Source organism: Mobula hypostoma, chromosome 14, assembly GCF_963921235.1.
Source record: "Mobula hypostoma chromosome 14, sMobHyp1.1, whole genome shotgun sequence".
Lineage (NCBI taxonomy): Eukaryota > Metazoa > Chordata > Chondrichthyes > Myliobatiformes > Myliobatidae > Mobula > Mobula hypostoma.
Window position 1 is genome coordinate 37994997 of NC_086110.1, and position 22740 is coordinate 38017736.

General features: G+C 38.7%; 1 protein-coding gene across 2 annotated transcripts in view; it reads left to right on the forward strand.

Moving 5' to 3' along the window:
• The first annotated feature begins 706 nt into the window (after positions 1-706).
• uri1 (URI1 prefoldin like chaperone) overlaps positions 707-22740 on the forward strand; it is a 73210-nt gene continuing 51176 nt past the window's right edge. For both annotated transcript variants that reach the window (XM_063066960.1, XM_063066961.1), the window contains exons 1-4: positions 707-1048; positions 10312-10346; positions 13269-13347; positions 17490-17625. In XM_063066960.1, the coding sequence (XP_062923030.1) occupies positions 968-1048; positions 10312-10346; positions 13269-13347; positions 17490-17625 (331 nt within the window). In that variant the 5' untranslated portion in view covers positions 707-967. The remainder of the gene's footprint in view (positions 1049-10311; positions 10347-13268; positions 13348-17489; positions 17626-22740) is intronic.

The window sequence follows — 22740 nt, forward strand, 5'->3', positions numbered from 1 at the left end:
GCCTTGAGCTCTCCCTCCCATGTCCCACAGGTTGCTGCTCCGAGCACACCCTTCTCCAGCAACAGCTGCTGCCACCCCGAGTGCTGCCCCAGTAGGACCTGCTGACACTTTCCACTCGCCCAGGGATCACATGCTACTACTCCGTGCTGCCCCAGTACTGTACCATCAGTTACCACAAGCTATTACTCTCTCCTTCAGTACCACATGCTGCTGTACAGTATTGTCTCCTGCCACTCTTGAAAGCTCCCCCAGCATCAGGTGCTACCATTCTCAGCTTTCTCCCCTACCACCTGGTGCCCCAGTACCAGTTACTGCTGCTCTGAACCAGCCCCAGTACTAGTTAGTGCCACTTGGCCTGACCAGTACTGGTTACTGCCACTCTCAGCCAGCCCCAGTAAGTGCCACTCACAATCTGTCCTAGTACTAGTTAGTACCACTCTCGGCCTGACCAGTACTAGTTAGTGCCACTTACAGCCTACCCCAGTACTAGTTAGTGGCACTCTCGGCCTGACCAGTACTAGTTAGTGCCACTCTCGGCCTGACCAGTACTAGTTAGTGCCACTCACAGCCTACCCCAGTACTAGTTAGTGCCACTCTCGGCCTGACCAGTACTAGTTAGTGCCACTCGGCCTGCCCCTCCCCCGGCCACGTGCTGCCCACTTCCCCTCCCGCCGCTTGTTTTGGTGCGTGTGCTCCCGGCATTCACCGGGCGAGGAACATGGCGCGGAGCTGGAGGTGCTGCTGAGTCCCAGGGATTCCTCGTCAGAGCTGGGCTGGAGCCTGTGGGATAATAATGCGAGTGTGAAATGTTTTCTGCTGCTAGTTTGTGGATGAAAACGCCTGCTCTCTCTATGTGTGCGAGAAGTGAGGAGCTCCGCGGCCACAGTTTTCACATACATAAACATTTTTTTAGGACTCCCTGTTGTTGAGTGTCTGTGCATCAGCCGCTCGGCCCGGCCTGAAGGAGATGGCGGACTCGCAGCCCTGTTCCGCCGTCAAGCTGCCCCCCTCGCAGCCACTTTCACGACTCAGAGAAGAGCACGCCAAGGTAAAGGCCTTTAAATAGAGCCTAAGGCAGCAGGTTTGGAGAGCAAGGCGACGGAGCAGTTGGAGTGGCGGCCTCGGTCAGAAGGGGGCGGGGGCCCTGGAGCCTGGCTTGTGTTTAAAGGGGCCGCCTGCATAAATCCCAGGTTTTGCTGCAGACGGTGAATTGGCACCTCTGGCTACGGTACTTTTATTTGTACCTGTTTAGCCTTTTTTATGGTTGGTTAGAAATGTCGATCGATGTCGCTTGACATTTTATTAAAGCTTACGCTTCTCTCTCCCTCTAAACGACACAGAAATTTAATAGATCCCAGTTGAAACTGTAACTAGAAGGTACCAACTCAATCGACACATTCTATTTTACTTTCAGTTTATTTCCTTTTATTTTGTTTCATCGGCCGAGATTACGAGGAACGTGACCACTTTCAATCATTAAACTGCCGATGAGCATGGAAAACTAATTGAAAGAATCATATTAGCGTTTAACTGTGTACGTGGATAGTTTTAATGACGTTTGAGCGTTTTAGTTGTTGTATATTTTAGGGATTTTTCGTTTCTTTAACTTTTTTTTCCTGTCCACTTTACTTTGCAAATATTTTGTTTGTTTAAAACCACTGCTCGGCATTTTATTGAGGGGCTCCAGTACTTTAGTGATACTCGTAACGAACCTTGCTGGCAGCCAGATAGAACAGCGCCTTCTGCAGGGCTACGGCGACCTACGACTCCAAGCGGTAAAATTTAACCGTGTATTCTCTTAACCAACCAGAATAAAGCATCACGGCATCGGAACCAGGAAATATCAAGTTCATGTAGTTAGTTCAAGGCGGAGTCGGGAATAGAGGGGGAAGGATATATAGGCCTGGTTTTGCTTTCAGTGATAAAGAGCAAGCACCGAAACAAAAGTGTCCAACAAGATCGGTGACTTCTTTTACCGGTATGGATCTCAGCAAGTGGTCTCACCAGTAAATTATATTGAAGCAAAGACAAACAAATGTAGATGCTAAAGATTTGGATTAAAATAGGGAATGCTGGCATTTCAGGTGAAGAGAACCATATAACACCTCAATCCTATTAGTGGTGCCTTGATTTAAAATATTTTTAAAGAACTTCTGCAGGGGAATAACCCTGATAAAGATGAAATTTGCAACAGCTAGAAATTTTTAAAAACATCCCATTTGTGGAGATTTTAACATCACCCTGTTATTAATGACAGCTTCTGACTACTCATTCTTGTAGAAAACATGTTTTTGTTTCACAGAAGTTCAACAGAACCAATGTAATAATTTTGGTTATCCTAGACACTAATGTTATAGGTGTTTCTGTGCTGCCTATGCAGCAGAGCTTGGTCTGTCATCATCTTGTTCCCAGTAAAATTAGGATAGGTACCTAACGTGCATAGCCATCCCACGTTAAAAGAAATAATGCACAAGTATCTTCAGGTCCTCAGTAAGCCATCCCTAACTGTAAGGGATTGCGTTTATCAAAGAAGCTGACAGTTCCATATGTAATGATGAATGCTGATAATTTCATTATAATTGCAATACAAATTTCAGGTCCTTTGTGATAAGTGGGAAGTCAATACAAAAGAAATGGAAGATTGGAACTGCCACCAATCTTTAAAGTAGTTAATACAAGTGAAACTTAGTTTTACTTTGGCACTGAAAACTATCTCATAGAAACATTGAAAATTTATAATGCAAGATTATTCAGTCTGTCGTGTCAGTACCGGTTGAACAAGAATACTTCAGCCTAAATCCAAGTCATAGCTCTTCAATCATAGATCAAATACTTCAAGGGGTTTGTGCACCTAACATTTTTTCAGATGGCCAGTTCCAGAATCCCGCCACATGCTGAATGGGAAAAAGTCTTTCTTTGTCACCCCTTTAAACGTTAAACCTTTATCCTTTTTGATGGCCCCTCTAGTAAAGGAAGTATATTTTTCTTATTTGTTCCCTTCTGGGCCTGTCATAATTTTATTCATCTCATTTAAATAATCTCTGTTCCAAAGAAATTTTCCCATATTTTTCATAGCTATGTTTTCCAGTCTGACATTTCCTGCATTCCCTCCCTATTCTTGTCATGGAATGACCAGGACTGTATTCAGCTGTGGCTGAACTAGTGTTGTGTTGAATTCTGCCATAACCACCCAGCTGCTTTATGATGCAATTGGCTGATAAAAGATAGCATCACAATAGCTTTCCAAATACATTATCTCACAGTTTTCTGGATTAAATGTACCATTTCACTGTCCAACTTTCTGAACCATCTCTACTTGGAGTTTAAAGCCAATTTTTGTATTCTTACAAAAATTTTAAATTATAGTCCAAGTCATTGATATACTTCATTAAAAATAAATTATTCTGTACTGACTCCTGTGGAGGTCTGCGGTATCAGTCAATGAGCCATAGAAACAATTATTAATCATTGTGTGGCATATATCCATCCACGTGGAGGTCCGCTGGTGATAAATGCCCAGCTACAGGAACACCCATCAGTAAGTAACTGCCACTGGATCAATGTTGGATCCAATATGCCACTCTCCTTTAGATCCCATAGATTTTTCCAGTTTGACCAACCTGCCATGTGGAAACTTGGTACAAGCCTTGGCAAAAATCCATGTAATTAACCATGATTAAACTTTGACTTTTTAAATAATGGTTTATACAGAGAAAGTTGAAACAAATTGGTCTGTAATAACTGTGTTTAATCTACTTCCTTTATAGATGTGTATGTTAGCAGACCTCAGTCCCTTGACACTGTTTGGTAGGCAAAAAGGACTAAAGGATTGTCAGCTTCTGCAATTTCCAGCTTTGTTTTAACATCCTGGGATATTTTCAACTAGGCCTGTTGATTTGCCCATTAAAATGTTCAACTTAATATAACTGCTCTTAATGTTTGTTCCATTCAATATTCCATAATTATCTGCCTTAGCTATAAAAATGTATCTTTTCTCATATTTTTGAGGAGGTTTGCAAAAAAATTTGTTTCGAACCTTGCTCATGTCATCCACCTTCATGCTTTTCAATACATTTGAATGGGGAGTTAGATTGCAAAATGGAGTTTTTGGGCAGCTTGCAGCAGGTTGTTGCATTTAATTTTCTGGCAATTAACTGTGCCTGTACAGTCAGTGCAAGTTGCCATTTGATTTTCACATGCTTTAAGGAGAGCTTTATTGGTCTTACTGTTACTAACATTGGGAAATTTAGACCATAGAGCCATAGGTTCCAAAGTTTTCCTTGAGGTAATTTTCTAACAACCTGACTGAAAGTGGAGTTAAGGGAATGTAATAGAAATCAAAATTGGTGCCTTACTTAATTATAAGATGGTGACTACAACATATTATGTTCTAGGGCCCATATCTCAGAAAAGAAAAAAAAGCATGAATTTTGTATAACCTTAATGCTTTGTGACTATTGTTGAATGCTGTGATAGAGCTTAGAGAAATAGAAAACTGATTTTTAAGGGATTGCTGATGTGTATCTAAGGGAGTTAATGTGCAATGTTAACAACTGAAACAATTATAGTAATGAGTGACAATAAGTTTATTAATGTTTGTGAGTAGGTTAATTTTAAATTGTTAGAAAAATGTCATTTTATGGTTTAAAAATAAAAGCAACTGAATTGTAATTCACTTGCATAAATAAGGTAGTCCCACTCTGTCAATTCTGTTCCCAGAAGACTGTAACACAACACATACAAAATGCTGGAGGAACTCAACAGGTCAGGTAGCATTTATGGAAAGGAATAAACAGTCAATATTTCTGGCTGAGACTGACTGTAACACATGCTATATTGTATCCAGTTTAACAGGTTAACTATGTAAAAGTAAAACTGTGGTCAAATTTGCAGGGTCTGGAAATCTGAAACAAAAATAATAGAAGTACTGGAAGCAGTGAGTAAGCAGGTTAGCTGATTCACACTTTGGGTCAAGGATACTTCATCTTCAGGGAAAAATTGAAAGACAACCTTGATTTGCGTTGCAGAGAGGGGAGGGATGGAGAGAATGTGATAGAGTGCAGACTAAATTTGTTGTGTGTTTTCTTCACCCTTCTCTCTCTGTGGCTTAAAATACACCCGTCTTCTCACTTACCAATTCTGTGATGTGAGGATCTTCACGTGAAAAATACATCTTGTACTGCCTGCCTTGTTGAGTTGCTCCATTTAAGTTTAGAATATTCTGCATTCAAACTTGATAGGTTATCAAAGTTATCAATTTATTGTGGCATGCAAATAACACAGTTAACAGTTGTTTACTTCCCTTTGTTGTATAGCTAAACTCTACTAGGATTGTGTATCTTGTTTATAATGACACAAGTTAAATTTAGCATCTGATTTTAAGAAGGCCTTTTGCTCTTCATGGCTTACTGTGGAATATCTTGTTATTCACTTGTATATTAATTATGTATGGACTTAGTACTGAACATTTAATTATTTCAATCTGACAATTTCATGTAACTACAGCAATATGCATCAGTATGAGTAAGTTACTTGTATATGTTTATCTGTGCAGTATCTTGGAATTATTTAAGTGATATTAAGCTTCAAAATATTGATTTGAGCAAAAAAAACACACCTACGGTTTGGCAAATGTTTTAACTGTATTACAAGTAACATCTGATGAAGCTGTTGGTGTTGAAGTTAAATTTATTTTGTGAAGGTTATCTCAATGAATATTTAAAGAAATGCCTGAGTTTTGGTTTATCATTATTTAAAATGCAGATTTGATTTATTTACAGTCAAAAACTAAGTACATAGTATAGAAGACAGCTGGATTTGATCTGGTGTTCGTGACATGTATACCTAGAAGTTGTATATTTATTTAATAGTAGCGTAGGTAAAATTACAATATAACTGACTAATGATCACCAATACATTATTTTAGCTAAATGAACAGGGCATTATATCAGACATCTCCATAATTTGTATTGATATACATAAGCTGTATGCTGGAGTGAGGCTGAAACCCATTCAGAAATGAGAATGCTGCAAGCTGCGCCAAGACAGTTGCATTGAGCTGAAGTAATGCCATATTCCTAAAGAGCTTGGTGAGCTTAATTGATAAGTAATGGACACATGCAGAACACAGAAGTCGCTGTGTTACTCCTTGATCTGTTTCTACAAGTGTGTTGTTAGAATTGCTTCATTTTTTTTGTCACATGGGCAATTTTGGAATAATAGGCAGACATGCACACCCCTCGTAATTCAGTAATCTGAAAGTACATCAAATGACTTTCAAGATGTATATTGTACACATTTCTCCAACAGTAAATGTACCAATTGAAACCTTTTGAAAAGAATGATAACTGAGGTATGGTGCTGGGATTCATCAGCATCTACTGAACTAGCCTTTAGGGTCAAGATACATTAAATCCATAAGGTATTTAAATAAATAAACTTAAATATTAACTGCAATAGGTAAAGTAATTTTACCTGGTTTGGCATATCCAGGAGTTGACGGATTGACTTGGTGTTCAGATTTTCTTGTCATTGCCAGGGTTTGGTTTTGCATATTTCTTCTTCCGAATGAAAATTTGGTGCTAGAATTTTCTAAGAATTATTGTTTTTTTGACTTTATAAATGTACCATATGATCAGAGCTGGCTATTAATGTGTAAATAAAGTCAGAAAAGCTAAATCAAAAGATTTTTCCTAATTTACATTGTATAGTAAGCTGTCACTGATTGTAGCAAAATTCCCTTACAAACATTGACATTCCAATTTCAAAGTATATTCTGAAGGTAGTATTGAACATGATAAATAATAGTTGACTTGCTAGTAGTTTTACATGTACTGTATACTGCTTTATACTGCCTTCATTTAAATTTCTGTAGTGGTTTCTAACAACAAGAAAATATATTATTAAACAATATTTCAAATATTCTTCACTGATTGTGCTTAGAGGCAGAAGATAGAATACCTAATAATCAGAAATGGGAAGGAAATTCATATTTATGCCAGTAATACAATGCTGCAATAACCAAATGTCAGAGATAAGCAGAAAGTGAGTGAGAAAATAGTTGCAATTAACTTGTGAATTATTAGAAGTGCTGATAAATTGCATACTTCCTCCCTCCATTCTTCTGACAACAAATGATAATGTTTTATCTCAGATTCCATTATAATTGAAATAATAACAGTATATATATCCCATCTTTCACAATCTCATAATTATCCCCCCAGCTATTTCATAGGATAATTATGATTTTTGAGATATCACAGTCCTTGTTACCTGCACAGGATGGGGACACAGGTATGAAAGAAAATGCAGATGACAGGTCTCTCCTATGTAACTGATAAACTCCCAAATAAAGGTAAAAATTATCCTCTAAGTGCTAATGCTTATAATAAACATGCTAAAACAATTAAATTGTATTTTAGTTGCATTATCAATTGGAACAGCACCTTAGATGTAACATGTCTTTTGTTGTTCTGTGATGCCAAACACCTTAACTGTAAAGGACTTGGTGGGTTTAGAGTAGATTGTAAATTACAGGGGAGGGGTTAATAGTTCCTTCTAGATTAAGGGTTTAAATCTGAAACATCAACTGTTCATTTCCATCCTTAGATGCTGCTGACCCATTGAATTCCTCCAACATTTTTATGTTCCACATTCCAGCTACTGCAGTCTCTAACTCTAAAATGTCTAGTTGTTCTAATGCATAGCTCATTCATTCACCTATTGTGTGCCTCTATCTCAGCCAACTGGCATATTTCACATCTCTTCAAACCTCTCTGCATCTTGCCTGTATAAATAGTGGTCAGTTTCCAGACTACATTTGTCAAGTGTCTGTCTGCAGTCTTGGTTTACACTTTTGCAGCTTGTGATTTCAAAACCCACATCACTGCAGGTGGTTATCAATATATCCATGAGAAATAGATTGAGAGCAAGACAGACTTAATAAGTTTATAGACCCAGAGTTTGTGGATAGCAAATCCATAAATAACAAAGCTGTGTGTAATGCTTAACTTTTGACTGTTTTCCTTTTCCAGACTACGACTTGTATTGAGTTATTTTGAACTGACGATGGAAAACTGAGTTGACTAATTCTCAGACACACCTTAGCAGCATTGTGCTTCTACAAATGCATACATATAAAGACTGTGTTAAATAGATTTGCATAGTTCTTGTGTTAACTAGGCATTGTGTTTCTGCAAAGGGATTCGGAGTAATGACTGTATTAGAAACATAGAAAACTTACAGCACTTCGGCCCACAAAGTTCTGCCGAACATGTCTCTACCTTAGAAATTTTTAGGCTTACCTATAGCCCTCTATTTCTCTAAGCTCCATGTACCTATCCAAAAGTCTCTTAAAAGACCCTATCGTATCCACCTCCACCACCGTTGCCAGCAGCCCATTCCACTCACTCACCCCTTTCTGCGTAAAAAAAAAACTTACCCCTGACATCTCCTCTGTACCTACTCCCCAGCACCTTAAACCTGTGCCGTCTTGTGGCAACCATTTCAGCTCTGGGAAAAAGCCACAAGATCAAAGCCTCTCATCATCTTAAACACCTCTATCAGGTCACCTCTCATCCTCTGTCGCTCCAAGGAGAAACGGCTGAGTTCACTCAACCTGTTTTCATACGGCAATCTCCCCAATCCAGGCAACATCCTTGTAAATCCCTTTCTATGGCTTCCACATCCTTTCTGTAGTGAGGCGACCAGAACTGAGCACAGTACTCCAAGTGTGGTCTGACCAGGGTCCTATATAGCTGCAACAAAGTAGACTGGTGGCCAGAAAAGAGTGAATCTTGACAGATGAGGGAAAAATAATAGCATAGTAGGGTGAGGAGGAAGGTGGGAGATTTCTTGGTGTAAGTGTATACTTCTATATAACTCAGGTTTATAGCTAGAAGTTAATTATAGTCTTCCCTTGAGAAGCTGGAGGTAAGATTAGTACACTTGTGTGTTAATAGCGTGTATCATTTTTCTCCCTCCTAAGGTTGTTCTTGTAGTCCCACAGATGCCTGTGCCCTGTTCAGAGCAATTTTCAGGGCTGTATTCAAGTAGCGAATGTTCACACAAGTCCAGACAGTGATGTAGGCTGTTTAATCACAGAAGGCATTGAAGCTGAACCAATCCTGTCATAACTTGATATCTATATATGCAGTAAGTTTCTTAGACATTGATTAAAACTGCAGTTAATTTTTATTTTACCAAAGTTTGAGGCCACTTACAGCTTTATTCCTTTGGCTAGTTCATTTACATTATAACAAAATCAGCAATTGGTTAAGATATTATTCAGTGGAATATTTTAGAAAAATCATAAATATGGTTTATATCTAGTTGATATGCTTTATAACCAGCACATCCTATATCATTTGAAGAAGGATCTAATTAACGGATGAGAAAGCTTTTTGATGGTGGTCTGAAATCTTCTGGTTGAAGGACTTAATATGGAGGTGATGGTTATCAAATAATTTGAAGCATATACAGCTTTTGTTTGGCTCTGTTATAGGAGGATCTGCTGCTGCTTTCCCCTGACATGTATCTCAGTCTGAAATTCTTGGTTCATACACAACCTTTTTGGTTTGATTTTTTTTCTCTAGAAGTTGATATTCTTTCATTTCTTTCTGTACAGGATGTATGATTAATATAAATTGTTCGAAGTGGCACTTGTGCAAACCTATTATGACTTGTATAGAATTCCTTTTGCTAATACATGTAGGTACTTTTTAAAAATATGTATGTCAAAATATATTTCTAATCTATTCTTTTGTCAGATATGCACACTGGGTATCACCGTGCTTATGCTAACACCTAGTTGGTATTTTCTTTCTCTATCTGGATTTCTTATCAAATGCACAATCAACAAAAATGTAGGCTTTCAATTATCAAGGGGTGAATCGATTTATAAATTGTGTAGTTTTAATATGTCCTAAACACCAGGTTGAGCTTATTATGCCAATCAACAATAATGTGATTGTTGTCTGAAATCTCATTTAAATGAAGTGGTGTCAACAGTTGTATGTGAATTGTAAGGATTAACCGTTTGTAAAATGAAGGGGAAATGGAGAAAAGGCATTGTTTCAATACAAAATTGCAGTGCCTCAGTAAAATGGAGACATTTCTGTACCAGTTTTGCTGAGGTTTGCTAAATCAATGAAATTAAGGATTTCAGCAGAATAATTTACATTTTTTAAGATTACCTTAAAATAATCTTAAATTATATTAATTTTTAAGTTATTTTCTTTTGTGTTTACTGTATGAGCAGTTTCAGAATTCTTAATTTTGCTTTTCATGAGCAGTTGTCTATTTTAATAACAGGTAGTCTCAAACTGCAAGGAAAAAATCGAGCACTGGTAAGTCCAAACATTCCTTGGTGTTTTTGCTGATGATTTTGTTTGCAGGTACAAATAAATGATATGATTTTCTCAGTAAACTGCTTTTTTTGAGTAAAAGTAAAATGGAAATGATTGCGTACTCTTTGTAGATCAAGTTGTGTACATTGCTGTTTCCTCACATTTAATGACAATAATCTCCTCTTTGCTTTACAGTAAATAGATACCAGTAAATAAATTGTATAAGTCAAAATTAGTATGAATAATAACGCACCTCAGTTTCTTGTCATACTTAATGTCATATGCTTTGCAAATTGCATACAAGTTTCAAATCAATTAGCCAAGAACATTGAGTACTGATTTTGAATGCTCTATAGGTATTAGAAATAAACATACACAATTAAAAAACACTTATTTGCTACATTAACTTATTCATCTTGATATTGAAAGCAGAAATGTATGTTTTTTTCTGATAAAACTTCTGAGATCTTTAATTGGTCTTTCTAATAACAAGCTGTTTTAATGGATTTTACATTGTATTCTACATCTAAGCCGTCTAAGTAGGGAATGAGGACTTTACAATATCTTACTAAATATTTTTAAAAAATAAACTAAAGGACTGAAAACAGAACATGGTAATGATTGGCATTAATAAAAGTGAGTATAGCCACTCTGCTCAACAAATGAGACCAAAAATCTGAAAAGACACCTTGCTTGACTGATATTTACAAACTAACTGTTTATGAGTCACTGATATCATTTCCCTGGTCCGCTTCATTTATAATAACTTAATATATTGTTTTTGATAGAACTTCACCTGCATAATACTAACACTTCAAAAAAAAAACCAGGTTCTTGGAAAGATGCATTATAGTACTGGTCTACTTAATGGCTACTTTGCCAGTATTCAAAGATCTAATGAGGTGATTAACACATTTATAGAACAATATTACATCTAAGGAGTTGTGAGTCATCCAAATCTGGATACATTACTCTTGGTCCATTTATAAGAGTATCACTTTTAAATAGCTGATGCTACTACCTTGATTCTTGTGATGTCCTTTGTAAGTATTACCATTTTCTGTGATTATTTCTCTAACCATGCTGATGTATTAGTCAAACCTTGCCTTTTATGTGAGACTTCTATAAAATATTTAAAATTTTTTTTATCCAATTATCACTCCTCAAAATAAACTTACTTTTCAAATCCTTCACAAACAAAGTAAAATCTGCAGTTGCTGGAAATCCAAGCAACATACTCAAAATGCTGGAGGAACTCAGCAGGCCAGGCAGCATCTATAGAAAAAAAAATACAGTTGACGTTTTGGGCCAAAATCCTTCTACCCTTTTATGAAATCATATCGTTTCTGCAAAATAGTGATCTTCTGGATGGTTTCTTACTTGTCATCTTTCAAGAAATTCTGGCATTCTCCTGATGTCTGCATATGCATATTAGTACCTTCTAGACCACTGAAGCTGTTCCAGAACTTAGGGAATTTTGAATCATTGCAATAAACACATCCATTCTCAGTGCAACCGTCTCTTTCAGAACACTAGTCCAAAGGATTGGACCATTATTTTGTACTTAATTTTATCAATAATTAAGTCTCTCGCTCTCCCTCTCGTGTACTCACACACCTTGGTTCCTCACAACTTCTGCTATGATTGGCATCTTTTACTGAGAAGATGGATTATTAATTTCTCCTATCTGTCTATAAAGGTCACATGATTGCATTTTCTATTTGTGTATTAGAAGTTCCTATAAATTTCTTGCTAACTTTCAAATCTATTTTCTCCCTCCATCAGTTATTTGTTAGTGTTTTGTATTTGTCAGTCTTGCTTCTGGCAATATTACAAGACTTCTAATGTCCTATCATTGTAGCTTTAGTTAGCCATAGATTAATTATTTTCCCAAGTACCTAAAGACAGTAATTCATGAATTAGTATCTTTGTCTCCCACAACACTCCTCTACCCACAAGCACAAAGCCGATCAGGTTAGCACTATGCATTTTGCTCAGGTAGTTATGCATGGATATTTGTTATTTTGTACATACAGATAATCACAACTATTCTCATTTGGTCCTACGTGCCTCAATCTGCAGATGATGTTCATTCCTGTTTTATAAGATGTCCTTTCTTGTTCATTCCCATATTACTGGAATTTATATTTAATACTCTTTACATTTCAATTGTGAGGCAACATTTTTTAATTCAAGCACTGGACAGGCAAGGTGTCCTTTGAGAGATTCCTGGCTCTATTTGCTGTGGGAGAGTGTCTGTACTCTTTGTATTAATGCCAACCATTACGGCATTCTTTTTCAGTCTTTTATTTATTTTTTTAAATATTTAGTAAGATATTGGAGAAATCCTCATTCCCTACTTAGAGGGCTTAGTTGTAGAAGTCTCACCAAGTAACTTTTTTGGAGCCCCTTTGTGGGTTTTGGAAGGTCATTTTGGCTGAATCATTTGGAAGATCATTTAGATTGAGTGTACATTTCAGTGTAGTTGGAGAGTACTACAATTATAAGGTCGCATTTTAAACTCCATCATTAAACCTAGGTATTCTACTAGCTTGCGTTAGCAGAAATAAGCAATTAGTAAAAGTAGTATTATAAAGCAGCCTGATACAAAGTTATTTCCCAATGTCCTGGGCAACACTTATCCGTCAACAATGTAATTTAAATGGTATCTTAACAATAACTTACTCTTTGTTGTTTATCACCATATATATAAACAAAATTAATATTTTTATAAAAATCCCCGAGGGCATGATATCAGTCAGGGGCTTTAATTAATTTCAAAATGGCTGCAATATCTAATGTATGATGTCTGTCATAAAAGCAAGGCGAGTCACATAGGATTCATAATTTGTATTGTGCTTGTACAATTCAGCTCATGAGTGCTGTTTTAAAATATGCAAATGTTAATATTTCAATATTTAGGGTTAAAGTACAAAGTGACTATGAAGCACTTCAAGGAAGGCTTAAGACCTTACCTGATAAACTATCTTACGATGTAATGGTGAGTATAAAATCATTCAGAGCTTTTTTTTCTCCCCCCAGGGAAATTTTGAAGATGTGTTTCATTTCTTTCTCCTGATTATCTTTCTCCTGATTGCCTATCTCCTTATAAAAGCTTTTGTTTGATTTTAAGGCTTGTAATTTAAGAGTAGCATCATCTATTAGTGACTTCCATGATCAGATTGCCTGCAATGTGTCAAGTTACACTTTTGTTAGTTGGGGGTGGAGGAGATGAATAGATGGCAGTTTTTCTAAGATGTGCAGATGAATATAGATGCAGTTTTCCGAGGAAGAAAGCACTTGGCTTTGAGACTTCTGCCCTAAGATAGCAATGTCACATATTTGTTCCTGTGTAATATAAAATAAGAACTAGCAACATTAACCAGAATTTCCATCCATTGGTTTTCCTTATTCTCTTTTGGAATTGGCTTAGGGCATAATTTAATATTGACATCAATGATGGTGTTTCGACATGGTGAACGAATGGGCATTTGCCAGTCTTTGTTCTTCTAATGTCTTTGTTCAGTTAAGAAGCTGACTATTTACTGGGTTAAGGTTTAGCAATGTCCACCTGACATACATACTGTACATGCTTAGGATATATTGTGAGCAACTTCAATCTATTCACATGCAGTAAGTATTGCAATTAAGTACAGTGTTTATATGATGTAATTAGTATTGGCAATTAGCTCAACATGAACTGAGGATGGAAAATGCGATCTTCTTGCTTACCAAGAGCACACTAGAGTCGGCGATGCTGTCATCTACCTGCTGAACAGAGCCTATTCCCATTTGGATAAGCAGGACAGCACAGTGAGGATCATGTATTTTGATTTCTCAAGTGCCTTCAGTATCTTACTACCCTCATTTCTGGGGGAAAAGCTCCATTCATTCAGATTGACACTTCCATTGTAATGGATTACCTGACTGGCAGACCACAGTTTGTGCGGCTTCAGAGCTGTGTGTCAGACATGGCTATAAGCAGCTCTAGGGCCCCACAGGAGACCGTATTGGCTCCCTTCCTGTTTACCCTGTATACCTCAGAGTTTAGATATAACACTGAGTCATGTCATCTGCAGAAATTCTCTGATGACTGAGCAATAGTTGGCTGTATAAAGTGAGGGCAAGGGGATGAATACAGGGCCCTGGTGGAGGACTTTGTCAAATGGTGCATGCTGAATCATCTGCAGCTCAACATTAGTAAGACAAAAGAGATGGTGATGTACTTAAGGAAGACCAAGACTGCATTGCTCGCTGTTACTATTGATGGTGAGGACATGGATGTGATGAGGACCTACAAATACTGGGGGATGCACCTGGATGACAGAGTTGAGTGGAGCACCAACACAGAGGGTTGTATACAAGAAGGGCCAGAGTCCCTTTTACTTCATGAGGAGACTGGGGTCCTTTGTAGTATGCAGGCCTCTCCTTCACATGTTCTACCAGTCTGTTGTCACCAGTACAATATTCTATGCGGTAGTGTGCCTGGGCAATAGCATCAAACTGGACACACTGGAGGCTGTGGTACAACAAAGGACCCTATGAAAAATCCTGGAAATTCTGGACAATATTTCTCTCCCTCTGCATGCCACCTTGGCTGGACAGAGGAACACTTTTAGTAATAGACTAAGACAACTGCGCTGCTCCAAAGAGCACTGTATGAGGTCATTCTTAAACACGAGGAAATCTGCAGATGCCGGAAATTCAAGCAACAAACATAAAAGTTGCTGGTGAACACAGCAGGCCAGGCAGCATCTCTAGGAAGAGGTACAGTCGACGTTTCAGGCCAAGACCCTTCGTCAGGACTAACTGAAAGAAGAGCTAGTAAGAGATTTGGAAGTGGGAGGGGGAGATCCAAAATGATAGGAGAAGACAGGAGGGGGACAGAGCTGGACAGTTGATTGGCAAAAGGGATATGAAAGGATCATGGGAAAGGAGGCCTAGGGAGAAAGGAAAGGGGGAGGGAGGGAAACCCAGAGGATGGGCAAGGGGTATAGTGAGAGAGACAGAGGGAGAAAAAGGGGGGGGGAATAATAAATAAATAACAGGTGGGGTACGTAGGGGAGGTGGGGCATTAACGGAATTTAGAGAAGTCAATGTTCATGCCATCACGTTGGAGGCTACCCAGACGGAACTCCTACGCTCTGTCCGCCAGAGAAAGCAGGATCTCCCAGTGGTCACACATTTTAATTCCACATCCTATTCCCACTCTGATATCCACGGCCTCCTCTACTGTCAAGATGAAGCCACACTCAGGTTGGAGGAACAACACCTTATATTCCATCTGGGTAGCCTCTGACCTGATGGCATGAACATTGACTTCTCAAACTCGCGTTAATGCCCCACCTCCCCCTCGTACCCCATCTGTTATTTATTTATTTATTTATTTATTCTCTCTCTCCTTTTTCTCCCTCTGTCCCTCTCACTATACTCCTTGCCTATCCTCTGGGCTCCCCCCCCCCCCGTTTCTTCCTCTCTAGGCCTTCTGTCTCATAATCCTCTCATATTCCTTTTGCCAATCAACTGTCCAGCTCTTAGCTCCATCCTTCCCCCTCCTGTCTTCTCCTATCATTTCAGATCTCCCCCTCCCCCTCCCACTTTCAAATCTCTTACTAGCTCTTCTTTCAGTTAGTCCTGACGAAGGGTTTCGGCCTGAAACGTCGACTGTACCTCTTCCTAGAGATGCTGCCTGGCCTGCTGCGTTCACCAGCAACTTTCACGTGTGTTGCTTGAGGTCATTCTTACTCTGGGCCATTAGGCTCTATAATGAGTCAATTTGTAGCTAGTGAAGTGATGACATCCCCCCCCCCCCCCCGTTAGACTGTTTGTGGTAACTTATTTTTTATTCTTTCTGCTTCTCTTCTAATATTTGTATCTGTGCACTTGTAATACCACAGTGACACTGTAATTTCCTTTGGGATCAATAAAGTATTTATCTATCATTAGATGGATTATTAATCATTTTAGCAGGGAGTCACCAGTGAAGCATTCTATCAGAGTTTCTACATGGTTAGGCCTATTATCATTTTGGCCACTTTACAACTTATTTCTAACAAGTTTTCACCTTGGCATTTGAAATGATTGGCAATGTATTTTGTATGATGTTTTAATTTGCTTTGTATAGAATTAGAGTACCCCCACCATCCATTGCCATTCCACAAAAAACGTGATACAATTTGCTAAATATAGGTCCTGATTAACCCATCACCTCTTGTACTGATTATAGGACCAGATTCATGAAACATCCTGATATCCCAGCCCACCTTCCACCCTCTAGCCCACCACTGAACTTATCTGTTGGGGCCTTGACCTGGACTTGGTGTTTCCTTTCATGTGTTTTGCACTGGCACGGTGTATAAAGGACCAGCCTTTTTCTGACATGAGGCTAGACTTGCTTTGTAGAATTTTCAAATGACAGACCAATGATTAAAATGAATGTTGGATTACTTCACGGTAAAGGATAGCATGGTTGATTTGTATGCTAATTAATTTCTTAGCTGTGTTTTGGATAAGCTTTGAAATATATTTAGTAATATTTCTCTTTCTTGAGTCCAATGTATGTCCATAAATGTTGTTATTTCAAGATGTCAGTATTCCTGGCAAAGAGTAAATTTATCTCTTAATCTATCCTGTGTGACTGAATGGCTTCCTAGTTCAGAGATCAGTTATGAACTGTAGGACAGGAGTTACTTTAAATCAGACATGGAAGGTTGGGGAGTTTCCTTTCCTAAAAGGTTATTGGTTGCATTTTTTTTACAACCATTGTGGTTGGGTAAATTGTGCATTTTTAAACGAAATTGAAATCCTTAAGCTGCCATGACAGTTCTTGAAGTTACTTTTAAGGAATCAACCAAAGTTTGCAATTTTGATTGCAGAGTTCTCAGTAGCCTAAATTAGGAAATTGCTCAATGCTTATAAATATTCAGATCTGTTAGAAAAATAGCATGTTCTTTTGTATCTTGTATAGGATGCACTGATGTTATTATCATTGTACGTTATTGCTTTTCTAGCACAGATTCCTCATGGACTTCTAGTTGATTTTAATTAAAACTACATTGTTTTGTTTATAAAAAATGAATAAAGATAGACCATTTACCTCATAACAAAACAAACTTCTCTATTTCATAATTGTTTTTGTGACAGGTGCCATTTGGCCCACTTGCATTTATGCCAGGACAGTTAATCCACACAAATGAAGTCACCGTTTTACTTGGTGACAATTGGTTTGCAAAGTGTTCTGCAAAGCAAGCTGTTGGCCTGGTGGAACACAGGAAGCAACGTGAGTCACTCTCAGTTTTGAATATTTTGATATTTTTGTATGTACTTGTAAAGAGAAATTTCGGGTATCTTGCAGTTTTAACTGCATGTCTGCTGTCTAGAAGTAAGGCAGATGGTGTGATTTTACAGATTACTAGTAATAATTGATTTTTCTGGCTGTTTTAATATCTGCTATTGGTTCTATATGATTTATTAGTGGTAACTAGGTTTGTGTCAACTAACTGGATCTTCAAGTACTACTAAATGTCATTGTTTAGTTTGAGGTTGTTAAGTAACCACATAGATGTCTAAATTGATGAGATACAAGAGTGATTGATTCAGAATACTTTAAGCTGCAAATTTTGAATTGTACAGGAATGCGATTTAAGGAGTATAAAGAAGTTTTAAAATTGAATTAACAATGTTGAATTCTAATTTTTATTCTGCATTATGTCTGATTCTAGATGGATAATCCTCATAACTGAGGATAGGTTTAGAGAGCAATCATTTCTACGTTCACGCACAGAATTGTTGAGTTTCATCTACCCCCAGGGATATGATTGCGAATTGCTGTTTCTTGTGCTTCCATTGAGAGGAACTAGCTGCTTAATGTGCACATAAACTCTGTGACTGAGCATTTTATTTTATTAGCAAGAACACTGCTGTGGAGAAAATAAACATTTTGATGTCTAGCACCTGGATCACACTTTATATTCAGGCTTTGAAGGGACTTAGTAGTGTATTGAACAACTTAACTTAAACCTAGCGGAAGAGATTTTAGCTGTTGCAAATCTTACTGCCAGCAATAATTGGCTTTTCTCTACTCCAGTTCAGCTTATGGTGCTGCAACTCTATGGTTAACTTGCTCGCCTTCCACCTCTCATTATCCCTTCACACTTTGTAATCTTGCCAATTCCAGTTTGGTTTACACATTTGAGGAAACATTGTGAACATTACCAGCTACTCTTGTGAATTCTACAAAAAGGAGGCTAGAAATCGACTTTGTGTATTTTTGTTAAAGACGGCTGCAATAATTTTAGTTTAAATTCATCATTAATCTTGGGTTTTATATCAGAATCATTGGAAACTTGAAATACTGAAGAAAAGATAAGCCCTGTGATTCTTCCTCCAATATCAGTCATATCCTTAGGGTATTCAGTCCCACAGGATGCAATCTTTCATCCTGTGGGCCTGAACATCCTACAAAAGGACCTTTATGGCTTGGCAGCACTCTTTAGGTTTTGAAGGGTAGAGCCTACTCACTCTTCAGACAAATATTGAAATGATAGTAAACACAAAATAATCTGCAGATGCTGGGGTCAAAGCAACACTCACAACACGCTGGAGGAACTCAGCAGGTCAGGCAGCATCTGTGGAAACGATCAGTCAACGTTTCAGGCCGGAACCCTTCGTCAGGACTGAAGAGAGAAGGGGCAGAGGCCCTATAAAGAAGGTAGGGGGAGGGTGGGAAGAAGGCTGGTAGGTACCAGGTGAAAAAACAGTAAAGGGAAAGATAAGGGGGTGGGGGAGGGGAAGCAGGGAGGTGATAGGCAGGAAAGGTGAAGAAGGAATAGGGGAAATCACAATAGGTAGTGGAAGGAGGTGGAACCATGAGGCTAGGGGAGGAGGCAGAGCGAAACGGATGGGGGAAGGGAGGGGGAGGGAATTACCGAAAGTTGGAGAATTCAATGTTCATACCAAGGGGCTGAATACTACCCAGACGGTATATGAGGTATTGCTCCTGAGTTTAACCTCATCTTGGCAGTAGAAGAGGCCATGTATGGACGTATCTGAAGGGGAATGTGAAGCAGAGTTGAAGTTGGTGGCAACCAGGAGATCCTGTCTGTTGTGGCGGAGGGAGTGGAGGTGTTCGACGAAGCGGTCCTCCAATCTGCGTCGGGTTTCACCGATGCAGAGGAGGCCGCACCGGGAGCACCGGATGCAATAGATGACCCTAACAGACGCACAAGTGAAGTGTTGCGTCACCTGGAATGACTGTTTGGGGCCCTGAATGGTGGCAAGAGAAGAGGTGTAGGGACAGGTGTAACACTTACACTTACAGGGATAAGTGCCGGGCGGGAGATCCGCGGGGAGGGACGTGTGGATAAGGGAGTCGTGGAGGGAACGATCCCTGCAGAAAGCGGAGAGGGGTGGAGAGGGAAAGATGTGCTTAGTGGTGGGGTCCTGTTGAAGGTGGTGGAAGTTGCGGAGGATAATGTGCTGGATCCGGAGGCTGGTGGGGTGGTAGGTGAGGACAAGGAGAGCTCTGTCCCTGTTGTGGTGGCGGGAGGATGGGGTGAGGGCCGAAGTGCGTGAAATGGAGGAGATGCAGGTGAGGGCATCATTGATGACAGCAGAAGGGAAACCACGATCCTTAAAGAAAGAGGACACTTGAGATGTCCTGGAACGGAAAGCCTCATCCTGGGAGCAGATGCGGTGGAGACGGAGGAACTGGGAATAGGGAATGGCATTTTTGCATGTTGCAGGGTGGGAAGAGGTATATTGAAATGATAGATTGCCTTCATTTTGTAGATAGAGAAAACTTTAGTATATTTAAAGCCATTAGAAGTATTAAGAAAATATTACTAGGGAATTAGAGTTATACATAGATAAATAGACTACTCCACTAACTATTAAATTACAGTGCCTCGGTCCCAGTGCATCCCCCACCCCAAACCAATTTTCCAAGCCTCCATGTGAAGTAATGCTGTTGAGGGAAATGAGTGTTTTCACAGCAGTTGACAATCCTGCTCTTTAGATCCAAAAGGCTCTGGGCTGGAGTAAAAAGCTTTGGCCGAGAGCGGGCAACAAGTGACCTTGGGCAGTTTCCTAGTAATTCGGTTAATTCAATTACAATTTGTATGTGTAGAATTGCTAATACAGTGGATTCTGGTTAACTGGGATATGTCGAGCCCAGTGCATTTTGGCCCAATTAAGCAGCTGCCCTGATCAGCCGAAGATGCATGGAACTAGTTAAAAAGGTTTACAAAAGATAAGCTACCAGTTTTCTATGTTTAACAAATATGTTATCTATTTAAATGCAATATAGGACAAGTTAGAACACTACCAAACTACTACATTACTATAGTTATCAATGGAGGAATTCATCCAGTATAACCTGCTGTGTTCTTTTGATTGCCTGTAAATGAAAAAAATCAGTGCAGACACCTAGTGTAGATAATGGACTGCCTTCATTGCCTTACTGCATAAAGTAGTGTCATAATCCAACAAAAAAATTCCTGGCATTCTCTGTAGATGTGAACTTTAGATGTGTCATCTTCATCACTTTCCTCATCTTCATATTTCCTGCCTTGGTGTTTTGATACAATGCTTTCGACGATTGCATTCTTAAAATCTTTATTTTCATTGTAACATTCAAATTGATTAACGATACCTTAATTCTTCGCAGTTCCTAACTTGCTGAAGTAGTGAAATCATTTCATGTTCGCTGACAGCTGTTTCTGGTATCTCCAAGCTCGAATGATTGAAACTACAGTGAACATAACAGTTCTAAGTTGACTTGCTGCTCATTTTTCACAACTATCAGTGACAAACTGTACTGCCTATAAAACATTTACCCTTGCATTCACTTCCTTGGCTGTTGAAGATGATGTCAGTAGATTTTCTTCAATTGCTTCAAGAATGTGGTTCATCAACTTTCCATGGTATGTCTAAATTTTTTATGATTCCCATATCCACTGGCTTTGTGACCCAGCTTCTTAGCTAGCTCCTCTGACTTGGTTTTTCAACATTGGTCCACTGATAGGCACATCTCATCCCAAATTGATAACGTAACACAAGCACAAGCAACAGATGCTTTTTAAAATTTGTTTGCTCTAAGCATGGGTAGTCTCTAATAGCTACACAAGTGCACGTGACTGACGCTAGTTTGAAACTGTTTGGCAATAGTCTCCTGTCTCAATTAAGCGGCATGGTGTCCCAAATAACACAGGAATCCAGGCTATTTTCTTGATCCATTTTTGTTCTTTAAGAGATATCCCAAATAAGCGGCTGCCCCAATTAACCAATGACTTAATTAAGCAAAATCCACTGTAATGCTAGCAAGATGGATAGGGCTATTTGGATTTATGAAAAGAAATTTAATGTTGTGGACAAATTTAATAACCAAAATGACAGTGGCTTTGTGCTATGAATTATGTATTAGTTTTAGCAGGTATCAAAGAGTAGGGACAATGTTTTCTGATCAGGGAGGATCATGATTTAATGTCTCTTGAGAATCTGTACTCGGGCTTGTAACTTCATAGAATTATGGAAAGAATAAATATTAGCTTTATTTGTCAAAACATAAAATAAAACACATAGTTTGCATTGACAATCAAAACTTTCCAAGGATGTGCTGGGAACAAATGCAAATGTTGTCATGTTTCTGAATAGCTTATGACACAGGAGACAATAATGTTTGTGCTAATCAAAAAAGAGCTAACCAATCTCATCCTATCTTCTTTCAGTAGGACCATGGTCCTACAAGTCATAGCTTTTCGAGAGCACATTCAAGGACTTTAAATGTGACGAGCATTTCTGACCTTACTAACTTTTAGGCAGTGAATTCCTGAAACCAAATGATCTCTGGGTAATAAAAATCTTACCTTCATTTCCTGTCTTTTTTCCATGAATAACTTTACATCTGTTTCTAGGTTTTTGACTTTCTGGTAAGTGAAATACAGTGAATTCAAGTTAATTAGGACAGCCACTTATTTGAGACACCTCTTAAAGAACAAAAACTAATTGAGAAAATAGCAAATGCCCTTCGTTTATTTGGGACACTATGCCACTTAATTGGGAAAGGAGACTTGCTGAACAGTTTCTAACTAGTGTTCGTTGTGTGCACTTGTGTGGTTGTTAGATGCAACACCATGCTTGGAGCAAACAGTTTTTAAGTAGTACCAAATAACAGGAATTCTGCAGATGCTGGAAATTCAAGCAACACACATCAAAGTTGCTGGTGAACGCAGCAGGCCAAGCAGCATCTATAGGAAGAGGCGCAGTCGACGTTTCAGGCCGACGACTGCGCCTCTTCCTATAGATGCTGCTTGGCCTGCTGCGTTCACCAGCAACTTTGATGTGTGTTGTTTAAATAGTACCATTTGCATTTGTGTTCAAAAATTTGATTTTTGTC